Source organism: Hakea prostrata, chromosome 6 (assembly GCF_041222555.1).
Source record: "Hakea prostrata isolate BN-2017 chromosome 6, UWA_Hpros_2, whole genome shotgun sequence".
Lineage (NCBI taxonomy): Eukaryota > Viridiplantae > Streptophyta > Magnoliopsida > Proteales > Proteaceae > Hakea > Hakea prostrata.
This window is the reverse complement of record NC_142605.1, coordinates 22235897-22259305: the sequence shown is the minus strand read 5'-3', so window position 1 is coordinate 22259305 and position 23409 is coordinate 22235897. Positions and strand designations below refer to the sequence as shown.

The following is a 23409-nucleotide window of genomic DNA, read 5'->3' as shown; positions in this document are numbered from 1 at the left end:
GTTTTATCTTGGAGGCCAATTTGCATTCTTGGTTGCATAATAGGGGCTTGTACAGTCTTAACAACAATGTTGAAAGACATGACTCAACCCACAATTTTACTAATATTATTTTGTCACAGGTATTAGAAAGAGGATCTACAATCAAACACTAGAAGGCTCTTGTATTTGATTTATCAATTCATGTTAATTTATTTTTGATTTCTCAATATTCTGACATATGTTGAGGTATTTATACCTCAACAATATATAATTCCCAACAGGATTTCAGAAGTTTTTGAGTTCATAGAGGATCAAATCAAAGAAATCAAAGGCAGTGGTGATTTAAAATTAAGCTTTTGATAGAATGAAGCGTATATCTTTAGGAACCCCACTGCTAGGTATAATCAATCCCCTAATCTGCTGAGATTCTAAATCTTAGCTTAAACAGTATGATAGATTTTCCAATTGCAAATGAACTTCAATGGCAGCCCAGTGTAGTTTATATTTACTTTGACTTTGTCCTCCGTGTTCTGTAGACAAGATTCCAGGCCTAAAGAAGCATAGGCCGAACAATGGGGAGAAAGTAGAGATTTGAGGGTCAGTAGAGTTGATGAAGAAGACTTTGTTGGATTTCAATGACTACAAAGCTTCCATGAACGACCGATGAGTTCTGGGGCAGAGGTAGAGGCATCTCACTGCAGCTAATTAGTGCAGTAAATAGAGACCCAGGTCAGATTTCATCCTACTTCTGGTTTTTAATCTTTTGTTCTGGGGATATTCAAGTACTAGAACATAAATATAATATAGAGAGATGGAGAGAGATTCAAAGCGCAGCTCATAGGGTGGTTTCATGTTCTGTTCTAGTAGTATCACAGTTCTGAACAAATATGGGTTCAAAGTTGCAGATAATGGCATGTAACGGAAGGTTTGAGCACCTGCATTCTTGAAAGAATGAGTAACCAAAACCAACAATCCAGAATCAGCTTCATGAACATTCCAAATTATATTTGATTGGGATGACAGCATAAGAGTTCCTGGAGCTTTCATGATTAAGAATTTCCACCAAAACGAGTTCTCCCTCAAGACTGTCACACTCTATGGTTTCTGGAAAGGGCCGCATCCACTTCGTTTGCAACTCATTGGTTTACCCAGCTGAAAAATACAAGTCCAACCGGATTTTCTTTGCAAATCAAGTAAGTAAATTCATACTGGACTAAGACATAGGTACCTTCCATGGGATCTTTATTGATAGCTCTTAACCAATAAAAATTCCCCCCAGTTTGGATACATTTAAACATGATTCGAGATCTGTTTTCGTTTAGTTTAGAATAAGGGATGTGAAGCAATTCACAAGATCTCAACCTTCCTAAAGCATTTCACTTGATTAGTCATGTAGTAAGGCACACATGGTGCCAATATCTGATGTCTGCAATAAGTTGAGAAGTATATATACCTTTGCAGGCCTACCTACTAAGTAATACTCCAGAACCTCTTCTCAAGGCTAGAGAACAAGAGCTTGAGAATCTCAGAGGAGATGGTGCAGGAGAGCGAAAGGATTGGAACCGTTAGTATGATTATTGTTATAAACATAATGGTTTGAACCATTAGACCCAAGTGAACCACGCAAACCAATATGTTTGGTTCACTCCTGGTTCATGGAGTTCATAAGGCTCTTTTCGGCAAGGCACTTCTCGGCAGAATACTTGCTGAGAAGAGCGCCTTATAGTGATGGCCAACTGTCATGATGGACTTCTCGGATGGCTTCCATTAAGCGCTCGACTAGTTATATCTCGGCCAAAGTGATGTTGTAAGAGGATTCTGCGTATCTTCTTCTAAACGTCAATCAATGCATTAATTTCGGCATTGAACACAATGAGATTCATTAAATGCTCATTGCTTGTAAGGAAGCTTCTCATTCACTTACGGCTTCCTCGAGTATTGCACCCTTACATTTTGTCTACCAAAGTAGGGGGTATCTGTCACATCCATGTCAACATAATTCTTACCACCAGATTCGGTGGGATTGTGCACAACTGTCTTGAAGCTTCTTCGAGAATATTGGGCATGGGGCCTACTGATCAAGCTACGCGTTAGATGTCATCACAATCCTCCATCTGTGATCGAGAAATTTGAGGGCTACAATGCATCTTTACCGCCTCAGAGGTATTAAACCTGGTATATAAACAAATACCCTACACGGATTGAAGTAAGTCCAAGAACATTAACTCGGATATTTACTCTTCTTGCAACTACCCAAGGAAACATTCTCTCTTCATCTTCTTAAATCATTTACTCCTCTTTGCGAGGATTTCTTTTCACTAGATTTTGACTTAATCATTGGAGGTGGCTTTCTGTCCTCTGAGGCGGCACACACTCATTTTCTTTGTTTCTTAGGAACCATGATTGGTCTGATAATGAACTAGTTGGTCCACAGTCAGATTTTGGGGCAACAATTATGCAGTCTACAATGATCTAGGGGAACCTAACATGGGCTAAAAGTTTGTGAGACATGCACGAGGTATTTATCAATCACCATGTATTAGCCATGGAAGTTGAATGATATATGCATGAGTGAATCTATTAACAACAGCTAAGGTTGGAATTTGGAATAAGTTTATCTTTTAGATACGTGATTTTGATTAAATGTTTTAAGTATAGTTTCTTCTACTTCAATTAACATTTCTTGGTTTTCGGAAAAAACTTTTCATATTCCTTTGACTGTTAATGGTTTCTTTGAAAAAATGAGAAGGGGAGAAATTGAAATTAAATTGATTCAAATAATTTCAAGAATTTTAATTGACCATTATAGATTTAATTTATTACTAATACAAATGTCTAATTGATTGAATACAGATGGGTATTTGAGGAAACGAAATGTAGCCGTGTCTTTGGAGTTCATATTTTTATAATAGTAGTATGACAGTATGATATTAATGCATCCTAGGGGGTTATAGTTGGACGGTAAAAGATTCGATTGTAGAGTCGTCAAGGCTTGGAAACACGCTCAGCTCCTAGTGCTTGGATTAATGGATGTTGTTTGCTTTATACTTTCTTGGAGGTCCGCAACAAATCCGATTTGAAAATTTAAATTTCGGACTATGATGTGGTGAGTTTAATTTTTCGGACTTAGTCGTTTGGTTTAAAATGGATGGAGAAAGTAACTCCTACCTTTTTCGGATGAGAGCGGCCTTCCTTCTCGTTTTAGTGCGCTCCTCTCAATAAATTTTTGGTGTCCTCCGTGCGTGGTTGGGTTAACTAATATTGATGGGTCTTCTTTAGGTAATCCGGGTGGGGGGAGTTTTCAAATGAGTTGGCGATGGTTTTCATTTCGTTTTTTTTGTTAAACCAACTTTGAGGCTGATTGGAACTTTCACTCACGGTTCGTTGGGCAGGCATTTACAAATTAAAAGCTTTGGGTAGAAAGTGATTCAAGTCGTGGTGCTTTTCAGATACCTTGGTATATCTTTCATATGTGGAGGGTTACAGAATATTTGTTGACTATAGATTGAAAGATTTCACATTGCTATCGTGAAACTATCCTGTTTTTTGGCAAATTCGGCACTAGACGGAACTCGATATTAACATTCCTTGGTCGCTTCAATCCTTAATGACTTCATGTGGATGCCTCTGCGTCCTAGTTTCGTTTTATAAATTAGTGGTTTTCTAATGCGAGCGGGCCGGGAAGGGTATATTGGGGGCCGGGGGTAGGGAGGTTGGTTCTTTATATAGTATTAATTGATGTATTTTTAATATTTCTTCTTCGCTTAATATAATGATCCTTTTAGCGAAAAAAAATGCATCCTAGGGGGTGAATAGGTTGCAACTAATTGATTTGCCCAGTTGTGTGGGTTTGATTGCAAATACGAGGTAAGTGCGCAAATTTAAATATTGTTGAACAAATAAATTGAACTTAAACAAATTTGCAAATGCACAATTCACAACACTAGGATTTTATAGTGGTTCGACTATTTAAGTCTACATCCACTCATCTCTTAGCTTCAAGAGAGATTTCCACTAGTGATTCTCTTTCAATACGATGGGTAGAGAATCAAACCTTTACAATCTTTGTTGCAAGGCAAGAAGCATCCTTTTACAATCTTTGTTCACGGCCAAGAAAGAGCACACTCTACAATATTTGTTTAATAGGGCACTAGACTTAAAATTGAATATAACCAAATACAATAGATGATTAGAGATTACCAAACAAGGGGTATGACAATTTATCCCTTGTATGAAAGTGATGCAAATGAAGTGAATGCACGAAGTAGATGATTCGCAACACTAATTACCTTTCAACAACCTTCTATCGCCTCAAGCTTTGCTCCAATGAGCTTGCTTAAACACCTTGATATATTCTTCAAGGGTGGAGTGATGGTGAGAGGCAAACCAAGTGATTTCTTGTAATTTGAGAACTTGAGAATATTTGGGGAGTGGTTGATCAATTTGTAAGGTTGGTGCTCTCAAATGGGGTAGATTGGGCTTATATAGATGGCCTTCAAGTACTTTAACTTGACCCCCAACAAATAGAAAACGAAAAAATAGCTGTTGGAGCTTTTTTAACCAGACGGATCTCTATTTGAAAAACCGTCTGTAGCCCAAAGGCACATAATATGACTTTAAGGGATTTTTAAGGGTTTTTAAGGTCTTCAAACCAACCCTATGTCCTCATACGCACTCCTTACATGTCTTAGGTCAATCTAATGAGTGCAATTACATATAATGTATACGGAGGTGTCCTAGGTCCTAATTTGCTAAGTCTTCTTGCTTGAGCTTGTTTGAATCTTCTTGTACACCATTCTTCATGCTCACATAGACTATATATCCATCTTGGGTTGGTCTTGGCCTTGACTTGGGCTTGGGAATCCAACAACGAGTTTGATTTGATTCACTTGTTTTAGACATACACAACTCGATGGCAGATTTCGTTGGTTCCTCTCTTAAATCTGTTTCCCAGGTTTTTCTTCCAGCATTGAATTATGTCGGTAACCTTATCCAAAATCAATTCCATAGCTTGCAAGACATACATGAAATGTACGACAGAGGGAATAAAATCACCAATGGTCCTAGTGTGGGCGAAGCTAAGGATGCTACAAATCTCCTTACCTCTAGAGATGCTAAAAGTAAATGTTCTTCAAGATGGGGAGCAGCTCCTCCAATTCCCTGTGCCTCAAGTAATATCGCAAGTGTGTGCTTACATTTAAAAATTAAAATTCTTTCTAAAACAGATGTTAATACAAAGAACAGTATCACAATCCAAATAGATCTCTATTGAGGTCCAAGCTGATACTGTGTAATACTGCTGTAAAGCATAATCATAAATGATCTCTGCTGTCAATATGAAACCTCACCTGAACTTTATGTTCTTCGCTGTTGCAACATTAGATGTAAATTACTTCAGATGACAAGTCTGCATGGAGAAAAGATGAAGAATGGAAGACAAATGCTTGCTGGAGCAAACCCAGTTTCCATTTTCTGTCTCCAAGTAAATCAAATCTTCTAATTACCCTCTAAGTCTACACATTATATACTGTTAAGATTACTGTCTTTTGGTTTCCATTTCTCTAGCCACTAACAGAATATTAATACACAAGAGTTTCCCCCAACCAGCTCGATCCAGATGTATATGGCAACCACACTAGTTCAATAACCAAGGAACACATTCAGAAGAACCTACATGGGTTAACAGTAGAAGAGGCAATGTTAACAAGTTCTTCATAAATATCATTCATAAAACCCTGCATTTCCTGGTTTAACTAGAACTACTGTGCAATTGATTCATGACATGGTTTTTCTGTAGGCTATCAAAGAGCAACAAGCTATTTATATCAGATTATTATGATGCACTGATGCCATACTTGAGGTGTATGAAAGATGATGGCACCTTAAGGCCAGCAGCAATCGAGCTGTGTTTACCACATCCAGATGGAGACAAGCATGGGGCAGTTAGTAAGGTATTCAATCCGGCAGAGGATGGAGTTGAAGGTTCAGTTTGGCAGTTGGCCAAAGCATATGCAGCTGTGAATGACTCTGGTTTTCACCAGCTCATCAACCACTGGTATATGTCTTTTGAAGAACACCATGTTGTGAGAAATCACCTGAATCCTAACTCACTTTAAAATGAATTTATGAATGGTTCCAACTGTTTCACTGCAGGTTGAGAACCCATGCAGTGATTGGACCTTTTGTTATTGCTACAAATAGACAGCTTAGTGTGCTTCATCCAAGCCATAAGCTTTTGTATCCTCACTTTTGGGATACCTTGAATATAAATGCATTCGCACAGCAGACTCTTATCAATGCCTTGGGAATATTAGAGAACACTTTCTTTCCTGGGAAATTTGCCCTGGAACTGTCATCTGCAGTCTATAAGAACTGGGTTTTCCCTGAACAGGCATTGCTGGCAGATCTCATCAATAGGTGAGTCAATTTGGAACTCGGGAAAAAAAAAATTTGAACCTTCATTGGTTGTCAAAATGAAAAAAAATTTGTTTCTTTTGTTTCTTTAAAGGAAGGGCGATTCCAGACTCAAGCAAGCGACATGGCCTTCGACTTGTTATTGAGGGCTACCCATTTGCAGTTGACGGGCTTGAAATCTGGTCAGCAATTGAAACATGGGTTCATGAGTACTGGTCTTTTCTACTATCCAAGAGATGAGATAATCCAGGGTGATTCTGAACTTCAGTCCTGGCAGATAGAGCTTTGCAATGAGGGCCATGGTGACATGAAGGATAAGCCATGGTGGCCTAAGGTGCAGATACTTTCTGATCTAACACAAACATGCACCATTATAATATGGATTACTTCAGCTTTCCATGCAGCCATCAATTTTGGACAATATCCTTATAAAGGCTTCCTCCCAAATGCCCGACAACAAGCCGCTGTTTCATGCCTAAGCCAGACACTCTTGAATATGCCGAGCTGAAGTCAGACCCTGATAGGTTCTTCTTGAAAACAATTACAAGCCAAATAGAGGCTCTCTTTGGCGTCGCTCTGGTAGAGATTTTGTCTAGGCATTCACTTGATGAGGTTTATCTTGGACAGAGACAATCCTGAGTGGACATCAGATTCAGAACCATTGGAAGCATTCCTGAGATTTAGGAATAACCTATTGGAGATTGAAAGAGAATTACAAAGACTCAACAAAGACTCAACCTGTAGAAATAGAGTTGGTCAAGCAAATAAGCCATATACTTTTCTCTATCCAGACACTTCCAATACCACACGCATTGGTGGGCTCACAAGCAAGGGAATTCCCAAAAGTATTTCAATATAAAGGTGATGTAACCTGCCACAGACAGCCCCAGAAGAGCCAAAATTGGGTCAAAGCCCATTCTAAAATGGAAGCAAGACCCAAGGGGGGGGGGGGGGGGCTGAATCAGCCCGGAGGCAATTTGGTCATCATCCACCCCCTAGATCGAGTCTTACCTAGCTGGAATGAGTCCACCTAATTTTATGGAGTTATTTTGTTTTTCTTTTGCTCTTTGGAGTCCTGGTTTAACAGTTATTTGAGAGTTTTCCTTATCCAATGGGATTCTTATCTTTTCATGTTTGTTTTTATCTTGAAGTTAGTTATTTGAGCCCTTAATTAGTACAGTCTTTATTACTCAAGAGTCCAAGTATTAAAGTAGTTGGTCCCTATTAGTTAAGGAATCCTCAGTTGAGTCAATTTTGTTTTTGAAGGTTATAAATAGCCTAGAATTGATGTAGTCAGTTGCTTGATTTGATGAATAAAATTTGATTTGAAGAAATAGACTGTAAGAGTTGTGGGATTCTAGGGGTGACTTGTGGCTGGTTATTTTAGTTTGTTTATGAAATTCTAAGTTCTTCATCTTCCTCTTCAACATCAAGCAGCAAGCTAATTAAGTTTTACAAGTACAGTCCCTCCCCCCCCCCCCCCCTACTGCCTTGAAATAGAAGCTAGCCCAACCCTTCCGCTTCACTTTTAGCAAGGTTCTACCCATCCCCCTAGCAGCTGTAGCCCTCCCTCTTCCTTCTCTCCTTCCCTGCGATACAGCCTACTCCTCCCCCTGTTACACCTTGATTCCCAGCCCAGTTAGACCCCTTTCAACCTCCCCTAGGATCACCCCAAGCTGTAGAACACACTCCTACAGTTATTTCCCCCAATCAGCCCTATTCCCTTAACCTGAAAAATTTCTGCAAGTCATCTTTTTCTTGAGATTTCTGTAGAATTTTTAACACCATAAATTGATCAATTTCTGACCTGAATCATCAAGTACAGCAGTGTTTTGAGCCTTCAAATAACTCCTAAACTCCTGTTTCTGCCTTCCCTTTCCACTGTAATTTCCTGGGCAAACCCTTAGTCTTGGGAAACTAAATTACCCCAAATCCTAGCCTGGTTTACATTAAAAGGTTTGTGATTAATTAAAGTGTTTTTTCATTAGAAATATCTTCCCCAATAAATCTCCTTTAGCTTCATGGGGGAACGTTTGAGAAGAAAGAAATGGAACTAATGGCCTCAAAGAAAGCAATACAGGAAATCAACCATGTATCACAATTTATCTGCTGAATAGAACAAAGACATTCTCAATAACCATAATCTTTTACTTTGGAGCAAGATACCATCCTGAAGGACCAGCACAACAATATATGTATGAGCAGAGGTCTCAAAATAGTAATTTAAGTAGAAGTAAAAACACAGCATTGTCCATGCAAAACAAATATCAGACCAACAATAAATACCAGAGAAAGAGAAAGGGAAACCCCTGATAACTAAAAATACAGCATTGTCTATGCATGATCTAGATCAATCATGTATTAAACTTCCGAGTATAAATCAATAAAAAAGAAAAAGAAAAAAAAGAGAACCTTCTAAGTATGGAATCTATCCTGGCATTTGCTTGTCATACCAGTATCTCATGCATAATGAGCAGTAGCTTTTCAAAGAACTGCATCTTGATCCACTGTATCTTTCAAAAGATATGGGGGTTCCATGCACAAGATCAAGAGGAACATGCTTTAAGTCAATCCTTCAGAGAAGAACCAATGAACCATAGGGTGCATGAGAGTAACAAGAGAGCAAACTTGCCCATGAAGGGCAAGGAGATGGAGAGGCAGGAGGAGGTAAGGGAACATCAGCATTCTTGGGAGGTGAAAGCAGAACAGCTTCAAACAAGGTGGGAGACAGAGCATGGGGACCAGAGGGAGAAGGTGTGAAGTCCAAGTTATGGTAAAAAAGAGGACAAGAGGGATTTGCAGAACAGGGAGGAGTTGGAGGTGATGGATTGGGAAGGGCATGAGAGGGTGACAAAGATGAATAGTGCATAGGAAGGGAGAGGGGGTTTAAGGAAATGAGGGCTGTAGAAGTCACAAAATGACACCTCTGTAAACAATTTTGATTTATTACAAGACATCAAGAAGGCACTGGGCTTGAAGTTTCAGAAGTTGTCTGCAAAGTCAGGGATGCATGTTCTGGTGGATATAGTCAACAAAAGTTGTGCTAGACCAAATGAAAGGATACTCTCTCTCAACCAAATCTGTTTTTCAACTCAGAATAGAAGGCACTGTGCTTGAAAGTTCAGATGTTGTCTACTTCATAGGGTCCTCATGCTGGTGGATATGATACAAAGCATGTGCTTGGCCACATGAAGCCACATCGTCTCTCTCTCAACCAAACTTGCTTTCAGTAGAGATAAAGGGAAGGTAATATCATTTTTATTTTCCGCCAAGCAGTATAATATTTCAAATGAAGCTTTAGTACTCCTAAGAACATACACCCCCTTTTGAGTGATTATGGATCCAGACCAGGACGTGCAGAACTCAAACTTATAATTCAGTTAATCTATTTTCCTTACAGGGAAAAGAAAAGGTGATTTAAGGACATGGCTCTTCCAACTTCTAACTTACCAAGTGCCCCCTCTTCTACAATCTCTTCATGAAGAAATAGAAAAGTTCATAGTGGAACTATTTATTATGAAAAAAGTATTAGATCAAGCTGCAAGAAAATATGCTTCCCCCAAAAATGATTTAACACTTCCAATGGGATTTCCCATGCCAAACAATTAGTATCTAAAACCTTTTTCAGGTACAATTTCAGTCACTTTTATGCACAATGTAATTATAATAATGAGGAAAAACTGAAACAATATCCAAGTACGCAATCTGCATACATGAATACTACTAAAGAATCTAGGAGCTACCTAACAAAACTAACCCGAGTTTATACATGATTTAACTGTGTAGAATCTTTTTTTCAATCTGTACAGCAAGATACAAAGGAGCAGAGGGCCATGATTCTCGACTGTATCATTGCTGAGAACCAACTCATTTAAGATTCTGAGATAGCATGTTGAAGATAGTAGAAAGCTCTCTGGTAATTCAGAAATCCCATAAACCAGAACTCAAAACCATCCACTGTGACGAGTTGTATGTACTTCTGGGATGGCTTCTTGACATTTTCACTTTGGTGCACTCTATGTATCTTCTTTACTGGAATCAAAACCTGCAGAGAAATAGCTCCAGTGTTACTACTATTCAAGGGAATGTTTTCTTTACCCATCACCACTTCTCCCAAAGAAAAAAAAAAGGAGAAATTCTAGGGGAAAGAGTTCCCTAATTACCTTATAACGTGTTTTAATCAACTTCCCTGTTGAAGATGTTAGTTTAATAGACCTCTCACTGCAAAAGGCAACTTTCTCGGTGGAGATAAAGAGAAGCCCTGGGATAGGACCAGCTGTTGTTGATAAGTAGCATAGCGAGACCTTCAATAGCTTTTCTCCTTCTGCAGTACTGAAAACCTGTTTGAATACCTTCTCCATCCCACCTCTTTGAAGAATTCTGGCCCCCAAACTCAATTTTCCCTTCACAGTTTCAGACACATTCCCCAATCTCACTGTAGCATTCAACCATTAAAAAAATTCATTTAGATGCTTTTCTTTGTAAAGTTCATGCAGGAGGGAGCAGATTGAATAGGAATTCAAAAGCTAAGTTCAGATTCTTCTGAATGATTAGCATATTGACAATCCAAACTCATAATTTAATAATTACAACAAAGCACATGCATACCATGCTCACAAACCCCATGAGCAAAATTGCCCGCTTTCCTTCCAAAATTGGTCATCCAGTCAATTAGTGTATTTATTATGCCTGCAGATTCAAGGGAGCACATAAGCAAACATCTTAAAAGCACTTTCAAGAATAGTACATCACAGAAGATCATAAAACCCAATTTAAAAAAAAATAAACTTTTTCCAAGAGAGAGAAGCTACTTTGTTTAGATCTAGAAGACCCTTCAGAAATTGGTGAAGGAAATTTTGGGTCATCAGATTCAGGTACTGAAGAAGTTCTATTATTTGCCTTTTCAACTTTGTGAGTCTCCGAAGTTACAGAAATCCCAGTAACACGACTTGAAAAAAAATTCTTCATTCTATACGTTCTTGATTGCTTTAATCTGCTATTGGTTCTTAATCCAACAACTTCTTCTCTGAGGATTGATTACAAATCCCAATTGTCTTACCCTCCACTGTAACTGTTGATCAACGGATCCTTTGTTGGTGGTAGAACAAACCTTGGAATCTGTATTTAAATTGAACAAATGCAGGGTTGTTAATCGCACGATCTGTCTTGCTCTGTCATCGATGGCTCACCGATGAACAGAATAACCCTCCAGGGTTTGAAAACGAAAAATTTTCCAGTGGCAGTTGCCTCTGTTGGCGACTTCTTTTTCAAATAACTTGGAAAAGTCTCATCTTGACACAAACGGTTTTTCCTTTGTCTCTTCTGTTTTCAAATCTCTCTGTAATATTAGAATGAGAGACCAATAGCTACACCGCCTGTGTGCCCTAAGTTAGACAAATAGGGATTGAAAAATCTCTCAATTTTCGGACCGGTTCGATCCAACCCATTACTGGCTTGTTAGTCCAAATCAAATGAATCGGACCACTAATCGAACCAAACAATTTAATTAGATATTAAGCCACAGATATAAGATTCAAGATTCATATATAAATTTTATTTTGAAACTTGTTAAAATGATTTGATAACAGGTTGATAATGGTCTCAAAGCTGATCTTATTCAATCTAAAATTGTCAGGTCAAACCGAACTCAATACAAATCAAAATTGAATGGTTCATGTTTGGGCTAATCAGTTCATGTTTGGACAAATCAAAAAAAAATATTTTCAAATCAAAACCAACTCAAACCGAACCATTGACAACCTTATTATAGAATTCTAGCAAAAAAAATAATGAAATACTATTGGCGTAGGGTACACCAGCTTCCTAATAATGGTTCGAGAGTTATTTACTTTTTGGGATTTTAGATTTGAACAAATATGGTTAAGTTTCAAAGGAGATTCTCCTGTTTATAGTTTTGACTAAATGGAATTCAGTTTCCAAGAAATTACCTAGAGAATTCAACTGTTTGAATTTTCCTTATATCCATAGAATCTTCTAGGTAATTTGAAAGGAATAATTTAATTTTGGGATAATTATTGATGTTCCTTTGTACATTGATTTTATTACTAAATAAATCATGTTCTTTATAAAATTACTATTGCCCCCTTTCTTATAACGGTGTTAAGTAAACGTTAAGTTTGAATATGTAATGTCTACTTTGTCCTTCATTAAAATTAATAAATTAAAAGATGATGCTATTCCATTTATGAAACCAGATTAAATGTCTATTTTATCTTAAACTTCATTTATTTTGAATTAAAGAAATGGGCAAAATCCAAATCCTATTTGGTTTCTCACTTTCACTTAGCTTCATTTATTTTGAAAATATTCAGTTTCAAATTTGAGTTGAATTTGATTTTCCTTCCTCTTCGGTTTCTATTTGAGTTTTATTCAATCATTCTTTCTTTATTTGGTAGTGGTGGTGGTTTTTTTTCTTTATGAAAGTTATTTTTTTCTCCACATTTAATTAAGAGTACTGTTGTAACTTGACAAAAGGGTATATAAGTAAGGAGATAAGTACAAGGGTTTTTTGGGATTTTCGATAAAATATAAAGATGCCACATCATCACTAAACTAACGGAACTTAACGGTAGGGGGCATTAGTAATTGTACACAAAGTTAAAGGTTGGGTTAGTAATTTTGAAAAGTATAAGGGATACAGTAGTAATAAAATCAAAGTATAGAGGGACAATAGTAATTATCCCTTTAATTTTTCAGTTGGAGATCTCTAAGTAGTTGGGTCAAACATTGACATTTGACAATTAACTCTCAAAGATAAGGAATTTGTCTCCACCGATGGCGTGGAACTGACTCAGCAGTTGTCTATGTATTTTTATAATACTTAATGATCAACCATAACTATTCATGAAAGCAACAAATTAGTCACAGATAATATTGTAGCTTCAATTTAATAAACACCACAACCACTTCTTTCTAAGAAAGTCATTTAGGGCCTGTTTTGTTACATGAGTCTGGAGATTTGAAATCTATAGATTTGAAATCTATGGAGTTATAATTTATAAAATTAGATGTTTGGTTGTGGAATGAAATCTGTGGATTAATCTTAAAAGACTATTTGATTGACGTGATTTTTGTGAATGTGCAATTGTATAACTTTTTTGAAATCTCTGGATTTCACCCTTACTCATAAATCTATAGATTCACGTTTTTAGTGTAAAAAGGTGAATCTCTAGTTGACTTTTAAATAATTTTATATCCGATTAGGATATTGGAGGCCCAGCTTCTTTAGTCCTTTTCATATTAATTTTCTATATGTAGTAAGCATATTTTCATGGATCATGATTTATACCAAATCAATTCAAATCCCTGTGAAGGGTTATGCAAAATTGAGACTTCTATTTAACTAAAGATTCTAGAATTTACAACAAAAGTTTTGTGGATTCTACTTTATGTGGACATTTGCCAATATCATAAGATGATCTTCTCCAGTATCAAATGAGTTTTTTAGTAAGATGATATTCTTTGTTTGTCCTATAAAAATTAAGATTTTTTTTTTTGGATGTATGAATAATCATTAACCAAAGTCTCAAAAGGGAATGAGAGAATGTACAAGGGAAGGGGGAATATAGAAGGGGGATTACAACCTACTAGTGAGACAGAGACAACAATAGTCATGTTCTTTGGGATATCCAGAATAGGGGGTGAAGAAGAAACTCCAACCTGCTAGAAACATCTAAGTACATGGCTCTCCAAATCGAATTAAGAAATTTAAAGTTGGAGCTTCATCTTCTTGGACTCCGCTCTCACCACAGATGAGATACCAAGGCATTGTACACCAATTTAACAGCTGATTCAATTATGATGTATGCAACAAAAAAAATAACGTAATCTTGTGCTCTTTTCTACTTTCAAAACACCAAATCCCTTAACATGGGTTTTGCGTTGAAATGGTAGGGTGACTGAAAAAAGAGAAATTTAGATAAAACATCACCGTCTTAATGGTTAATGGATATTGGAAAACAACTTCTCAACCAAAACTGATGGACTAAGCCTATGTAGAAATATTACACTCCAGACTTTGTTCGTGTGAAAACCTTCAACGTCACGTTTGTCATCGTTATGTTGCTCACCGTATTCTCCACTCTCTTCCATCTCAGCATGAAAAGGAAGGAATATAAAAAGGCCAACAATACAGATCACCAGATGTTGGCATTGTCCCTACTTGCTTTAAAGGGTTCCTTATTATTCTTCAAGAGCAGTTTACTTAAGTTGCTCAATTCCCTAGGGCCTATTTGGTTACATGAATCCAAAGATTTCAAATCTCTATATTCATGAATCTGATAATTATATTCGTTTGGTTGTAAAAATCTCTAGATTCATGAAACTAAACTAATATTGATTTGGAATGTTTTTGGCAAATACTTATTCATATAGTTTAACAAATTAGGATCATGGAGAACAAGTTTGGAATCAGAGGCTTTAAACTAAGTAGAACGAAGACAAAATATCAAGTTTGTAAATTTAGTCATGATCGGGCATACGATGAGGTGGTGATACTTGACGATAAGGAGATTCCTCAGAGTGATTGTTTTAAGTACCTAAGTTCAATCATAAATAAAATAGGTGATATAGAGGATGATGTATTCCAAATAATAAAAATAGGGTGGATGAAGTGGAGAGGTGTGTTCAAGGTCTTATGTGATTGGCGTATTCCATTAAAGTTTAAAAGAAAATTTTATAAGACCATTGTTCAACCAACTATGATGTACGGTGTAGAGTATTTGGTTGTTAAAAATAATCATATAGATAAACTCAGTGTAGCAGAAATGATGATGCTAAGATAGATGAGTGGCAAAACTAAGAAGGATAAGATAATGAATATCATATAAGAGTTGGTTTGGGAGTTGCTCCCATAAGTGATAAGCTTCAAGAAAGTCATTTTAGGTGTCATAATCACGTTCAACGGAGACTTATAAATGCCCTTGTACAGAGAAGTGATATAATTTAAATTGAAGGAATTAGAAGAGTTAGGGGTAGATCTAAGAAAACTTAAGAGAAGTGGTAAAAAATGCTATACATAACTTAGGCTTTGTATCTAACATGACTTCATAAAAAATTGATTGGAAGGCAAGAATCCATGTAGCCACCCCATTTAGTTGGGACAAGGTTTATTGTTGTTGTTGTTGTTATTCATATAGTTATCATTGAAATTTTAAAATTTCTAATATTGTCTTATCTTGGAAGTATTTGTATTATTGTGCTAGAAGAGGTTAGTCGTGTTGATTCTTTTATGCTCTCAAAGGAGTCAAATACTTCAGTTGGTCAGTCCAAGAGGGGTTGACAATCGTAGTCTCTAGTTTGCTTCCTTATGAAGTCTATTTTGGAATATCAGAGGGATGTGTAAGGCAGCTAGTTGTAGGGCATTGAAACTTTTGTTAGTGTCTCATCAATCAGATTTTTTCTGTATTGCAGAACTTAAAGTGGAGGTGTGGAGGTGCCTAGTTCTGATGCTTAATCATCTAGGGGGTTTTAGTGATTTTCTTTTCAATGATAGGGAAAATAAAGAACATAATCTATGGTTATTCTAAAAACGTGATGTGCCTAGGCTAGTGGTTCTCTCCTCTTCAAATCAACACATTTCAGTTGAAGTTGTCTATAAGGGTGAGGTGCATAGCATCTCAGTGATTCTTGGTAGTTGTTTCAGATCTGATTGACGTTGATTGTGGTTGGATTTGGTTGCTCTCCCTATGGCATTACTGTGGGTGCTTGTAGGGGATTTTATTGCTATCCTATGTTCCTCGAAAAAGAAGGGTCCTGGCCGTTATAATATTGGTACTGTCACATCCACTCAGCCGGTACCCTCCCAGGCATACCCGGGTATGTGATCCACAGTCCTGAAGATCAAGTATCGAGCAACCATGCTTCCCACATACTCGATAACACAATCATGAACAATAATAATCAAGGTAAAGCATATAATAATAGAAATCATGAATAAGATAAGAACAAATAATCTGAGTATGGAATAAAGATGATACCAATGTATAAATATAATCCAAAAGAGAGAGAGTGAGCGGAAGTCACTCCCTCAGTGGCAACGGAAAAGTAGTCAATCAAAGTTAGTTACAAAACCAACATCTAAGAGTATATCAAAAGAAAGTTAAGTTACAGATCCAAAATTTAAAGGAGTATATCAGTTAGAGTTATAATTACATATCCAAGTTCCAAATAAATAACAATAAAAAGGCCTAAGCTAAGGTCTCCTCAGTCTTGTACAAGGTGTACTCGTAAGTGTACACGAAGGAAACCAAGTAGAGCCTCTCCCACACCAAAGTCCGGCTAGTCTTGGTACAGAGGGTAATCACCCTTCCAAATCTCCCAAAAACGTTCTTCTTCTTCTTTTTGGAGTTGGCTCTCCTTTTATACAGAGTTTGAATCAAACTCAAGAGTTCCTATTTGACTTAACCAAGGAGTCTTTTGACGTACGAATCTGATTAATTTAGAGATCTCCAATGCATAATCCCACCGTTGGATTTGAATACCAAGAATTCATGAAGCTCTCCTCCAAAATTTGGCTCGATCAGACACTGGATGACCATCTGATAAAGGGCTTGATCAAAACTGGACAGAGACACTAAAAACGGGATTTTTGAGTCTTCTTTATTTGAATTGGATTCTTTTTCCTCTTTTCCCTTCTTTGATCAAATCCTAAATAGGAAATAAAACGTAGAAACATGCAAGGACTCATTCTCTCTATGTTTTTGACTTGAGGTAGGACTCTTGCAATAATGCCCAGATTTGATTGATAATTTCCTACACGTAAAAATAATAAATCTTAATTAAAATTTGTTAGGAAATATATAAAATCACCAAAATTATAGAAATTAAAGGAAATGGTGCAACATATTCATTTTCATATCATATTAGGATAATTGATATAAAACAATTGTAAATACATGGAAATATAATAAATTAATCGTATAAAATAATATGCATGAAATCAACTTATTAAATTACCCCCAACTTTAACATTTGCTAGTCCTCGAGCAAACATCTGGATCAGACAAACTCTCATTTTGATTACATATTCAATCTTAGTCAAGTTCAACCATAATTCAAAGGAATGTATAAAATAAGCTAAATAAGAAATGAGTAGATAGATCACAAAATCAAAACTTTGACCCGTGTGTGTGTGCATACCTTAACCAATCAAGTGCATGCATGTTTAAAATCCCAAATTCAACCGAAAACTCCCTAGTTTCAAGGTCAATTCTTATATGTCTAGCCTATCATCCCTCTCTCCACTAATGATGAGCAATCACTTATCCAAGGTCAAGAGGACTTGTGAAGGTGGAAAAAATGTAGATTAGAGCTGAAATACATATATGGAGATGATAACATTGAAGCACCAATTTTCTTTTCTTTTCTTTTCTTTTCTTTTTTTTTTTTGAAAAAAAATAGCAATTTCATACTTTTTTTTTTCCTTCTTCAAGGTGATAGATAACACATCTTCCAAGAAGCAGTCCAAGACATATCCTAGACCGTAACATGTCTCTCAAATAACTATCTATCCAAGCGTTGCGGTGGCGTTTGGCCCTAAGCCCCAATTATGCAATGTTAGCCCAGTGAGAATCCAAAAGGCTCACTCAGTGGTATTAACTACGGAGACCGCAACTACAAAAAAAATCTACTCACAATGCTTTTAACCGTCACCATGCTTTTAACAATCCATATCACCTTCGGTCTATTCAAGGGATCACATGACTTGGAAGAGTCACCAATGAGATACTAACATATAAACCATATACATCTCCACGAGTGAACATGATCGTAGAAGTGGGCGTTAGAGAGAATATATATATTTTTCAAAAATTTAAATGAAAGAAGAATGGCCTCTATCATATCCCTAGACAAGTGACACTCATGAATTTTGCCTCAAGAGGAAATCTTGGTGGATTATAATATGTTGACTGAACAAGAAAATTGCAGTCTCATTTGAAAATCCCTAAATGCAATAACTGAATAGCAATGTTTAATGCTCAAATGGTGGATTGCATAATCAAGGTTAAAGTAATTCATATAGTCATCTGATATTTAGCGAAGTCATCATATTCAAAGAATTATAAAGGAACAAAAATCTAAAACATGAAATACTAAATAAGATTAGAGATTTACATGTCATAACTTCCTTCTATTTTACTCTACTAACTAGACTAGTAAGTTTCAATCACTGATAAAAGTTTTGAAAAATTCTGCTTTTGAAAAGAAATTTCAGCATATTGAGTCTCAACCCATAGACAGGAATCTTAGCATCCACCCCCAACTTTAAAATGAGCATTGTCCTCAATGCAGCGAAAAAAATCAAAATATTAATATTAAATGCATGCAATGGGAAAAAAAAAAAAAATGTGAAGTAAGGTGAAAGAGACTCCTTTGATTCATAGCCTTAAGAGTGATGTAGTCCAAATCCACTATCTTTTTTTCATTTTCTTAAAAAAAAAAAATTATGGAAAAAGAAACAAAAAACATCAAACCTAAAAAAATTAACAATTGAAAAATCAAAGAAGATGAAGAAAAACTTATTCCCAAGCTACAGATCTCCAAAGCCATCCAGTGTCTTCTGGTTCGACCTCTACGCTCTTCCAAAGCTCCCAAAAACGTTGGAGTTTGCTCTCCTTTTATACAAAGTTTAAATCAAACTCAGAGTTCCTATCTGACTTAACCAAGGAGTCTTTTGACGTACAAATCAAATTAATTTAGAGATCTCCAATGCATAATCCCACCGTTGGATTTGAATAACAAGAAGTCATGAAGCTTTCCTCCAAAATTAGGCTCGATCAGACACTAGATGACCATCCGATGAAGGGCTTGATCAAAACTGGACAGAGACACTCAAAAACGGGATTTTTGAGTCTTCTTTATTTGAATTGGATTCTTTTTCCTCTTTTCCCTTCTTTGATCAAATCCTAAATAGGAAATAAAACATAGAAGCATGCAATGACCCATTCTCTCTATGTTTTTGACTTGAGGTAGGACTCTTGCAATAATGCCCAGATTTTATTGATAATTTCTTACACGTAAAAGTAATAAACCTTAATTAGAATTTGTTAGGAAATATATAAAATCACCAAAATTATAGAAATTAAAGGAAATGGTATAACATATTTATTTTCATATCATATTAGGATAAATTGATATAAAACAATTGTAAATACATGGAAATATAGTAAATTAATCGTATAAAATAATATGCATGAAATCAACTTATCAAATTACCCCCAACTTTAACATTTGCTAGTCCTCGAGCAAATATCAGGATTAGACAAACTCTCATTTTGATTACATATTCAATCTTAGTCAAGTTCAACCATAATTCAAAGGAATGTATAAAATAAGCTAAATAAGAGATGAGTAGATAGATCACAAAATCAAAACTTTGACCCGTGTGTATGTGTATACTTTAACCAATCAAGTGCATGCATGTTTAAGATCCCAAATTCAACCGACAACTCCCTAGTTTCAAGGTCAATTCTTATATGTCCAGCCTATCATCCCTCTCTCCACTAATGAAGAGCAATCACTTATCCAAGGTCAAGAGGACTTGTGAAGGTGGAAGAAATGTAGATTAGAGCTGAAATACATATATGGAGATGATAACATTGAAGCACCAATTTTCTTTTTATTCTTTTCTATTATTTTATTTTATTTTATTTGTAGTTGTGAATTGGAGTTCTTTCAGGTTCTACTGATTTTGCATGAGAAGGAGAGGAAATGATAATTTACTTCCTTTTGATCCTGAAATTGAAGCAACTTGTCGAAGGAACTCAAAAGCAAAGAAAGATAGAACAAATTCATCTTCCACTTCTGGAGCAATGGATCTTGGTAATAATCAACCACCTCTTGAAGTTGATGCACCAAGGCGCAAGACTTTAGGAGAGTATGTTGCACCAACTGTGAGAGATAATATGACAGCTATAAGGCGTCCACCTGTAGCAGCTAACAATTTTGAAATCAAACCTGCTATCATTACAATGGTTCAAAATAATCAATTTTCTAGATTGCCTAGTGAAGACCCAAATCTTCACATTGATGGGTTCTTGGAAATTTGCGACACATTCAAGAGCAATGGCGTTATTGATGATGCCATAAGATTGAGATTGTTCCATTTCTCATTAAAGGACAATGCTAAGAGTTGGTTGCATTCTCTACAACCAGGATCCATAACTACTTGGGATCAAATGGCTCAAAAAGTTTTGGTAAAATTCTTTCCACCATCTAAGACTGCTAGTTTATTAACAGATATTTCTATTTTTTTGCAGTATGATTCGGAAACACTATTTGAGGCATGGGAAAGATTCAAGGACTTGCTAAGGAAATGTCCACACCACGGAATAGAGCAATGCAGGCAAGTTCAGATTTTTTTATGATGGTCTATCTAATTCCACAAGAACATTAGTAGATGATGCAATAGGAGGATTAATCATGAACAAGGATCCAACATAAATTTTTGATCTTTTGGATGTTATGGCCTCAAATGCATATCAAAGGCCAAGGGATAGAATTACCCCAAGAAGAGTCTTGCAGAGGAATGAAAATGATCCCATGACAGCCATGGCTGCCCAACTTGAAGCATTAACAAAGCAAGTAAGGTTGTTAGCAACTCAAGGCATCAAACCTCCAGTTGTGATATGCAACTATTGTGAGGGAACACATTATAGCAATGAATGTCAGATGGCTAATCCTTTTGAGCAAAATCAGTTAGAGCAAGCAAAATATGTGGGGAACTTTAACCGACAGAACAATCCATATTCCAACACATACAATCCAGGGTGGAGAAATCATTCAAATTTTGGATGGAAAAACAATCAAGATACTGAAAGACAACTTGAAAATCAACAAGCTCAATCACTTCAGAAGAAAGCTCCTTGGGAAGATGCTTTTGAGAAAATGGCTACAGTTTTTTCACAATTTATGCAGAAGCAAGAGATCACCAATCAGAATATTTTTGCATCCATTAAAAATTTGGAAGTACAAATGGGGCAACTCGCCCATGATATGAATCAAAGGCAAAAAGGATCACTGCCTAGTAATACTGAGACAAATCCTAGAGAGTATGCAAATGCTATTGAGCTTCGAAGTGGAAAAGTATTAGAGGAACCTTTCAAGAAAACCATAGAAAACTGAACCCTCTTCTTAGGCGGTTCATGATGAGAAAAAAGATGCAAAGGAATACGTTAAGGAAAAGGAGAAGCCAAAATCCAAATTGTTTCCAAACAATCCACCACCTTATAATCCACCTATTCCATATCCTCAACGGCTCAGGAAGCAGAAACTACATAAGCAATTTTCTAAATTTTTTGATGTATTTAAGAAATTGCATATTAATATTCCTTTTGCAGATGCTTCGGAACAAATGTCTAGTTATGTCAAGTTTATGAAAGACATTCTTGCTAACAAGAGAAAACTTGAAGATTATGAGACTGTCTCATTGACAGAGGAATGCAATGCTATTTTGCAGATGAAGCTTCCACCTAAGTTAAAGGATCCAGGGAGTTTCACAATACCATGCACTATAGGAAATTTTCATTTTAATAAGGCTTTATGTGATATTGGTGCTAGTATTAATTTAATGCCTCTATCTATTTTCAGGAAACTAGGCCTTGAAGAAGCTAAACCTACCACAGTGTCACTTCAAATGGCGAATAGGTCGATTAAATATCCGAGGGGAATCATTGAAGACGTCTTGGTTAAAGTGGATAAGTTTATATTTCCAACAGATTTTTTAGTGTTGGATATAGAAGAAGACTAGGATATACCCATTATTCTTGGTAGGCCATTCTTGGTGACTGGGAGGACTTCGATCGATCTTCAAACAGGTGAACTTACTATGAGAGTACAAGATGAAAAGATCACATTCAATGTATTCAAGGCCATCAAGTTTCCAAATGAAGCAAATAACTGCTTCAGAATTGACTCTATTGAGAGGTGCACAAAGGAGGTATTTCAAGTAAGCTATCCAGCTAATCCAGTTGAGGCTTATTTGGTAGGTGTGACAAATGCAGAAAATATAGGAATTTTCAAATGTGAGATGCAGTTAGAAGCTTTATCACCTATATCTGTTGACAAATTTCCTACTGAGGACCATGGCTAGTAACTTAATCACTACTTTGGAAGTGGCTTCGACCCCTAGAAGTCACTCTTATCTTTGACCCAAAGTTGGGGGTAGTTTGGCTGTGAACTATGATGCAAGAGCTATTTGGGAGGCAACCTAGTGTATCCAAGTAAGGGGCTTCACTGTCAATATCCATGGGCTCCGAATCACACACCAAGTCTTCAACTATGAGGGCCCACAAGTCTCTTCTTCCACCACTCCGGGTCTTTGGACCTACAAACATTAAGGATTCGGGTCGGGGTCAGGGTTAGGATAGGGCTGGGTTTCACAGGTACTGCAGCTCATTTCCAGGCCATGGTATATGCATGTGAGTTGTTGTAACTGGCATCAATTGGTTGGAAGTTTACTTGGTCGAATCATTGCTGTCACGGTCATGTACAAGCTGTCTTGGATAGGAGCTTCTGTAATGAGGGTTGGCTTGCACACTTTTGGATCATTCAACAAAAGGTGCTCCCCATAGAAGCCTTTGACCATTGCCCTTTATTATTGACTTCTGAGCCTGGTGAGAAACCTCGTAACATCTATCTCTTTTCATTTGAACAACTTTTGGAGGGGCAACCCCAACTTCAAGGGGGTTGTTGCTACTACATGAAAAATTCCCCTGGTGGGTGATGATGTGTATGTTTTTAAGCAAAAATTAAAGAGGGTGAAAGAGGCTTTGAAAAATTGGGCAAAAGTTGAATTTCCTAACATCTTTGCTGCGGTTAAAGAGGCTGAAATTGAACTCCAGCAGGTTCAATGCTTAATAGATCAACAATTATGTTAGATGACTTATTTGATCGAGAGGCCATGGTTAAGACCAAGCTCCTTCATGTAAAAAAAATGTGGGATTCTTTATTGAAGTAGAAAGCCAAGCTAAAATGGTCGAAGGAAGGTGATAGAAA

At 36.6% G+C, this 23409-nt stretch overlaps 2 protein-coding genes, 1 non-coding gene and 2 pseudogenes across 3 annotated transcripts; 3 read left to right on the top strand and 2 right to left on the bottom strand.

The window, feature by feature from the left end:
- Positions 1–343: 343 nt before the first annotated feature.
- On the top strand, positions 344–1587 carry LOC149012643 (putative linoleate 9S-lipoxygenase 5; annotated as a pseudogene).
- Positions 1588–4891: 3304 nt separating this feature from the next.
- Positions 4892–7252, top strand: LOC149012642 (putative linoleate 9S-lipoxygenase 5; annotated as a pseudogene).
- A 2707-nt stretch (positions 7253–9959) lies between these two features.
- Positions 9960–11690, bottom strand: LOC149012641 (GEM-like protein 4). The gene is made up of 4 exons (XM_089159181.1): positions 11205–11690; positions 11002–11082; positions 10557–10828; positions 9960–10438 (listed from the first exon to the last, which is right to left on the bottom strand). The coding sequence occupies exons 1-4, from the start codon at positions 11359–11361 to the stop codon at positions 10265–10267; spliced, it is 684 nt and encodes a 227-aa protein (XP_089015307.1). The 5' UTR covers positions 11362–11690; the 3' UTR covers positions 9960–10264.
- An 8535-nt stretch (positions 11691–20225) lies between these two features.
- LOC149012639 (uncharacterized) lies at positions 20226–22504 on the top strand. Its single transcript, XM_089157643.1, has 6 exons — positions 20226–20609; positions 20673–20758; positions 20901–21498; positions 21725–21888; positions 22003–22059; positions 22186–22504. Exons 1-6 carry the CDS (start codon positions 20226–20228, stop codon positions 22502–22504), a joined length of 1608 nt encoding a protein of 535 aa, XP_089013769.1.
- On the bottom strand, positions 20645–20746 carry LOC149012640 (small nucleolar RNA R71). The gene has a single exon (XR_016174189.1). It is a non-coding gene; the product is annotated as a small nucleolar RNA R71 (small nucleolar RNA).
- Positions 22505–23409: the final 905 nt, after the last annotated feature.

Coding starts and splice junctions, on each gene's coding strand:
- LOC149012641 (XM_089159181.1), bottom strand. CDS start 11,361: ATGAAGAATTTTTTTTCAAGTCGTGTTACTGGGATTTCTGTAACTTCG. Junction 11,083..11,204: donor GTCTTCTAGATCTAAACAAA/GTAGCTTCTCTC, acceptor TTGAATCTGCAG/GCATAATAAATACACTAATT. Junction 10,829..11,001: donor TCATGGGGTTTGTGAGCATG/GTATGCATGTGC, acceptor TGAATGCTACAG/TGAGATTGGGGAATGTGTCT.
- LOC149012639 (XM_089157643.1), top strand. CDS start 20,226: ATGGATCTTGGTAATAATCAACCACCTCTTGAAGTTGATGCACCAAGG. Junction 20,759..20,900: donor CACGGAATAGAGCAATGCAG/GCAAGTTCAGAT, acceptor TGCATATCAAAG/GCCAAGGGATAGAATTACCC. Junction 21,889..22,002: donor CAGATGAAGCTTCCACCTAA/GTTAAAGGATCC, acceptor ATCTATTTTCAG/GAAACTAGGCCTTGAAGAAG.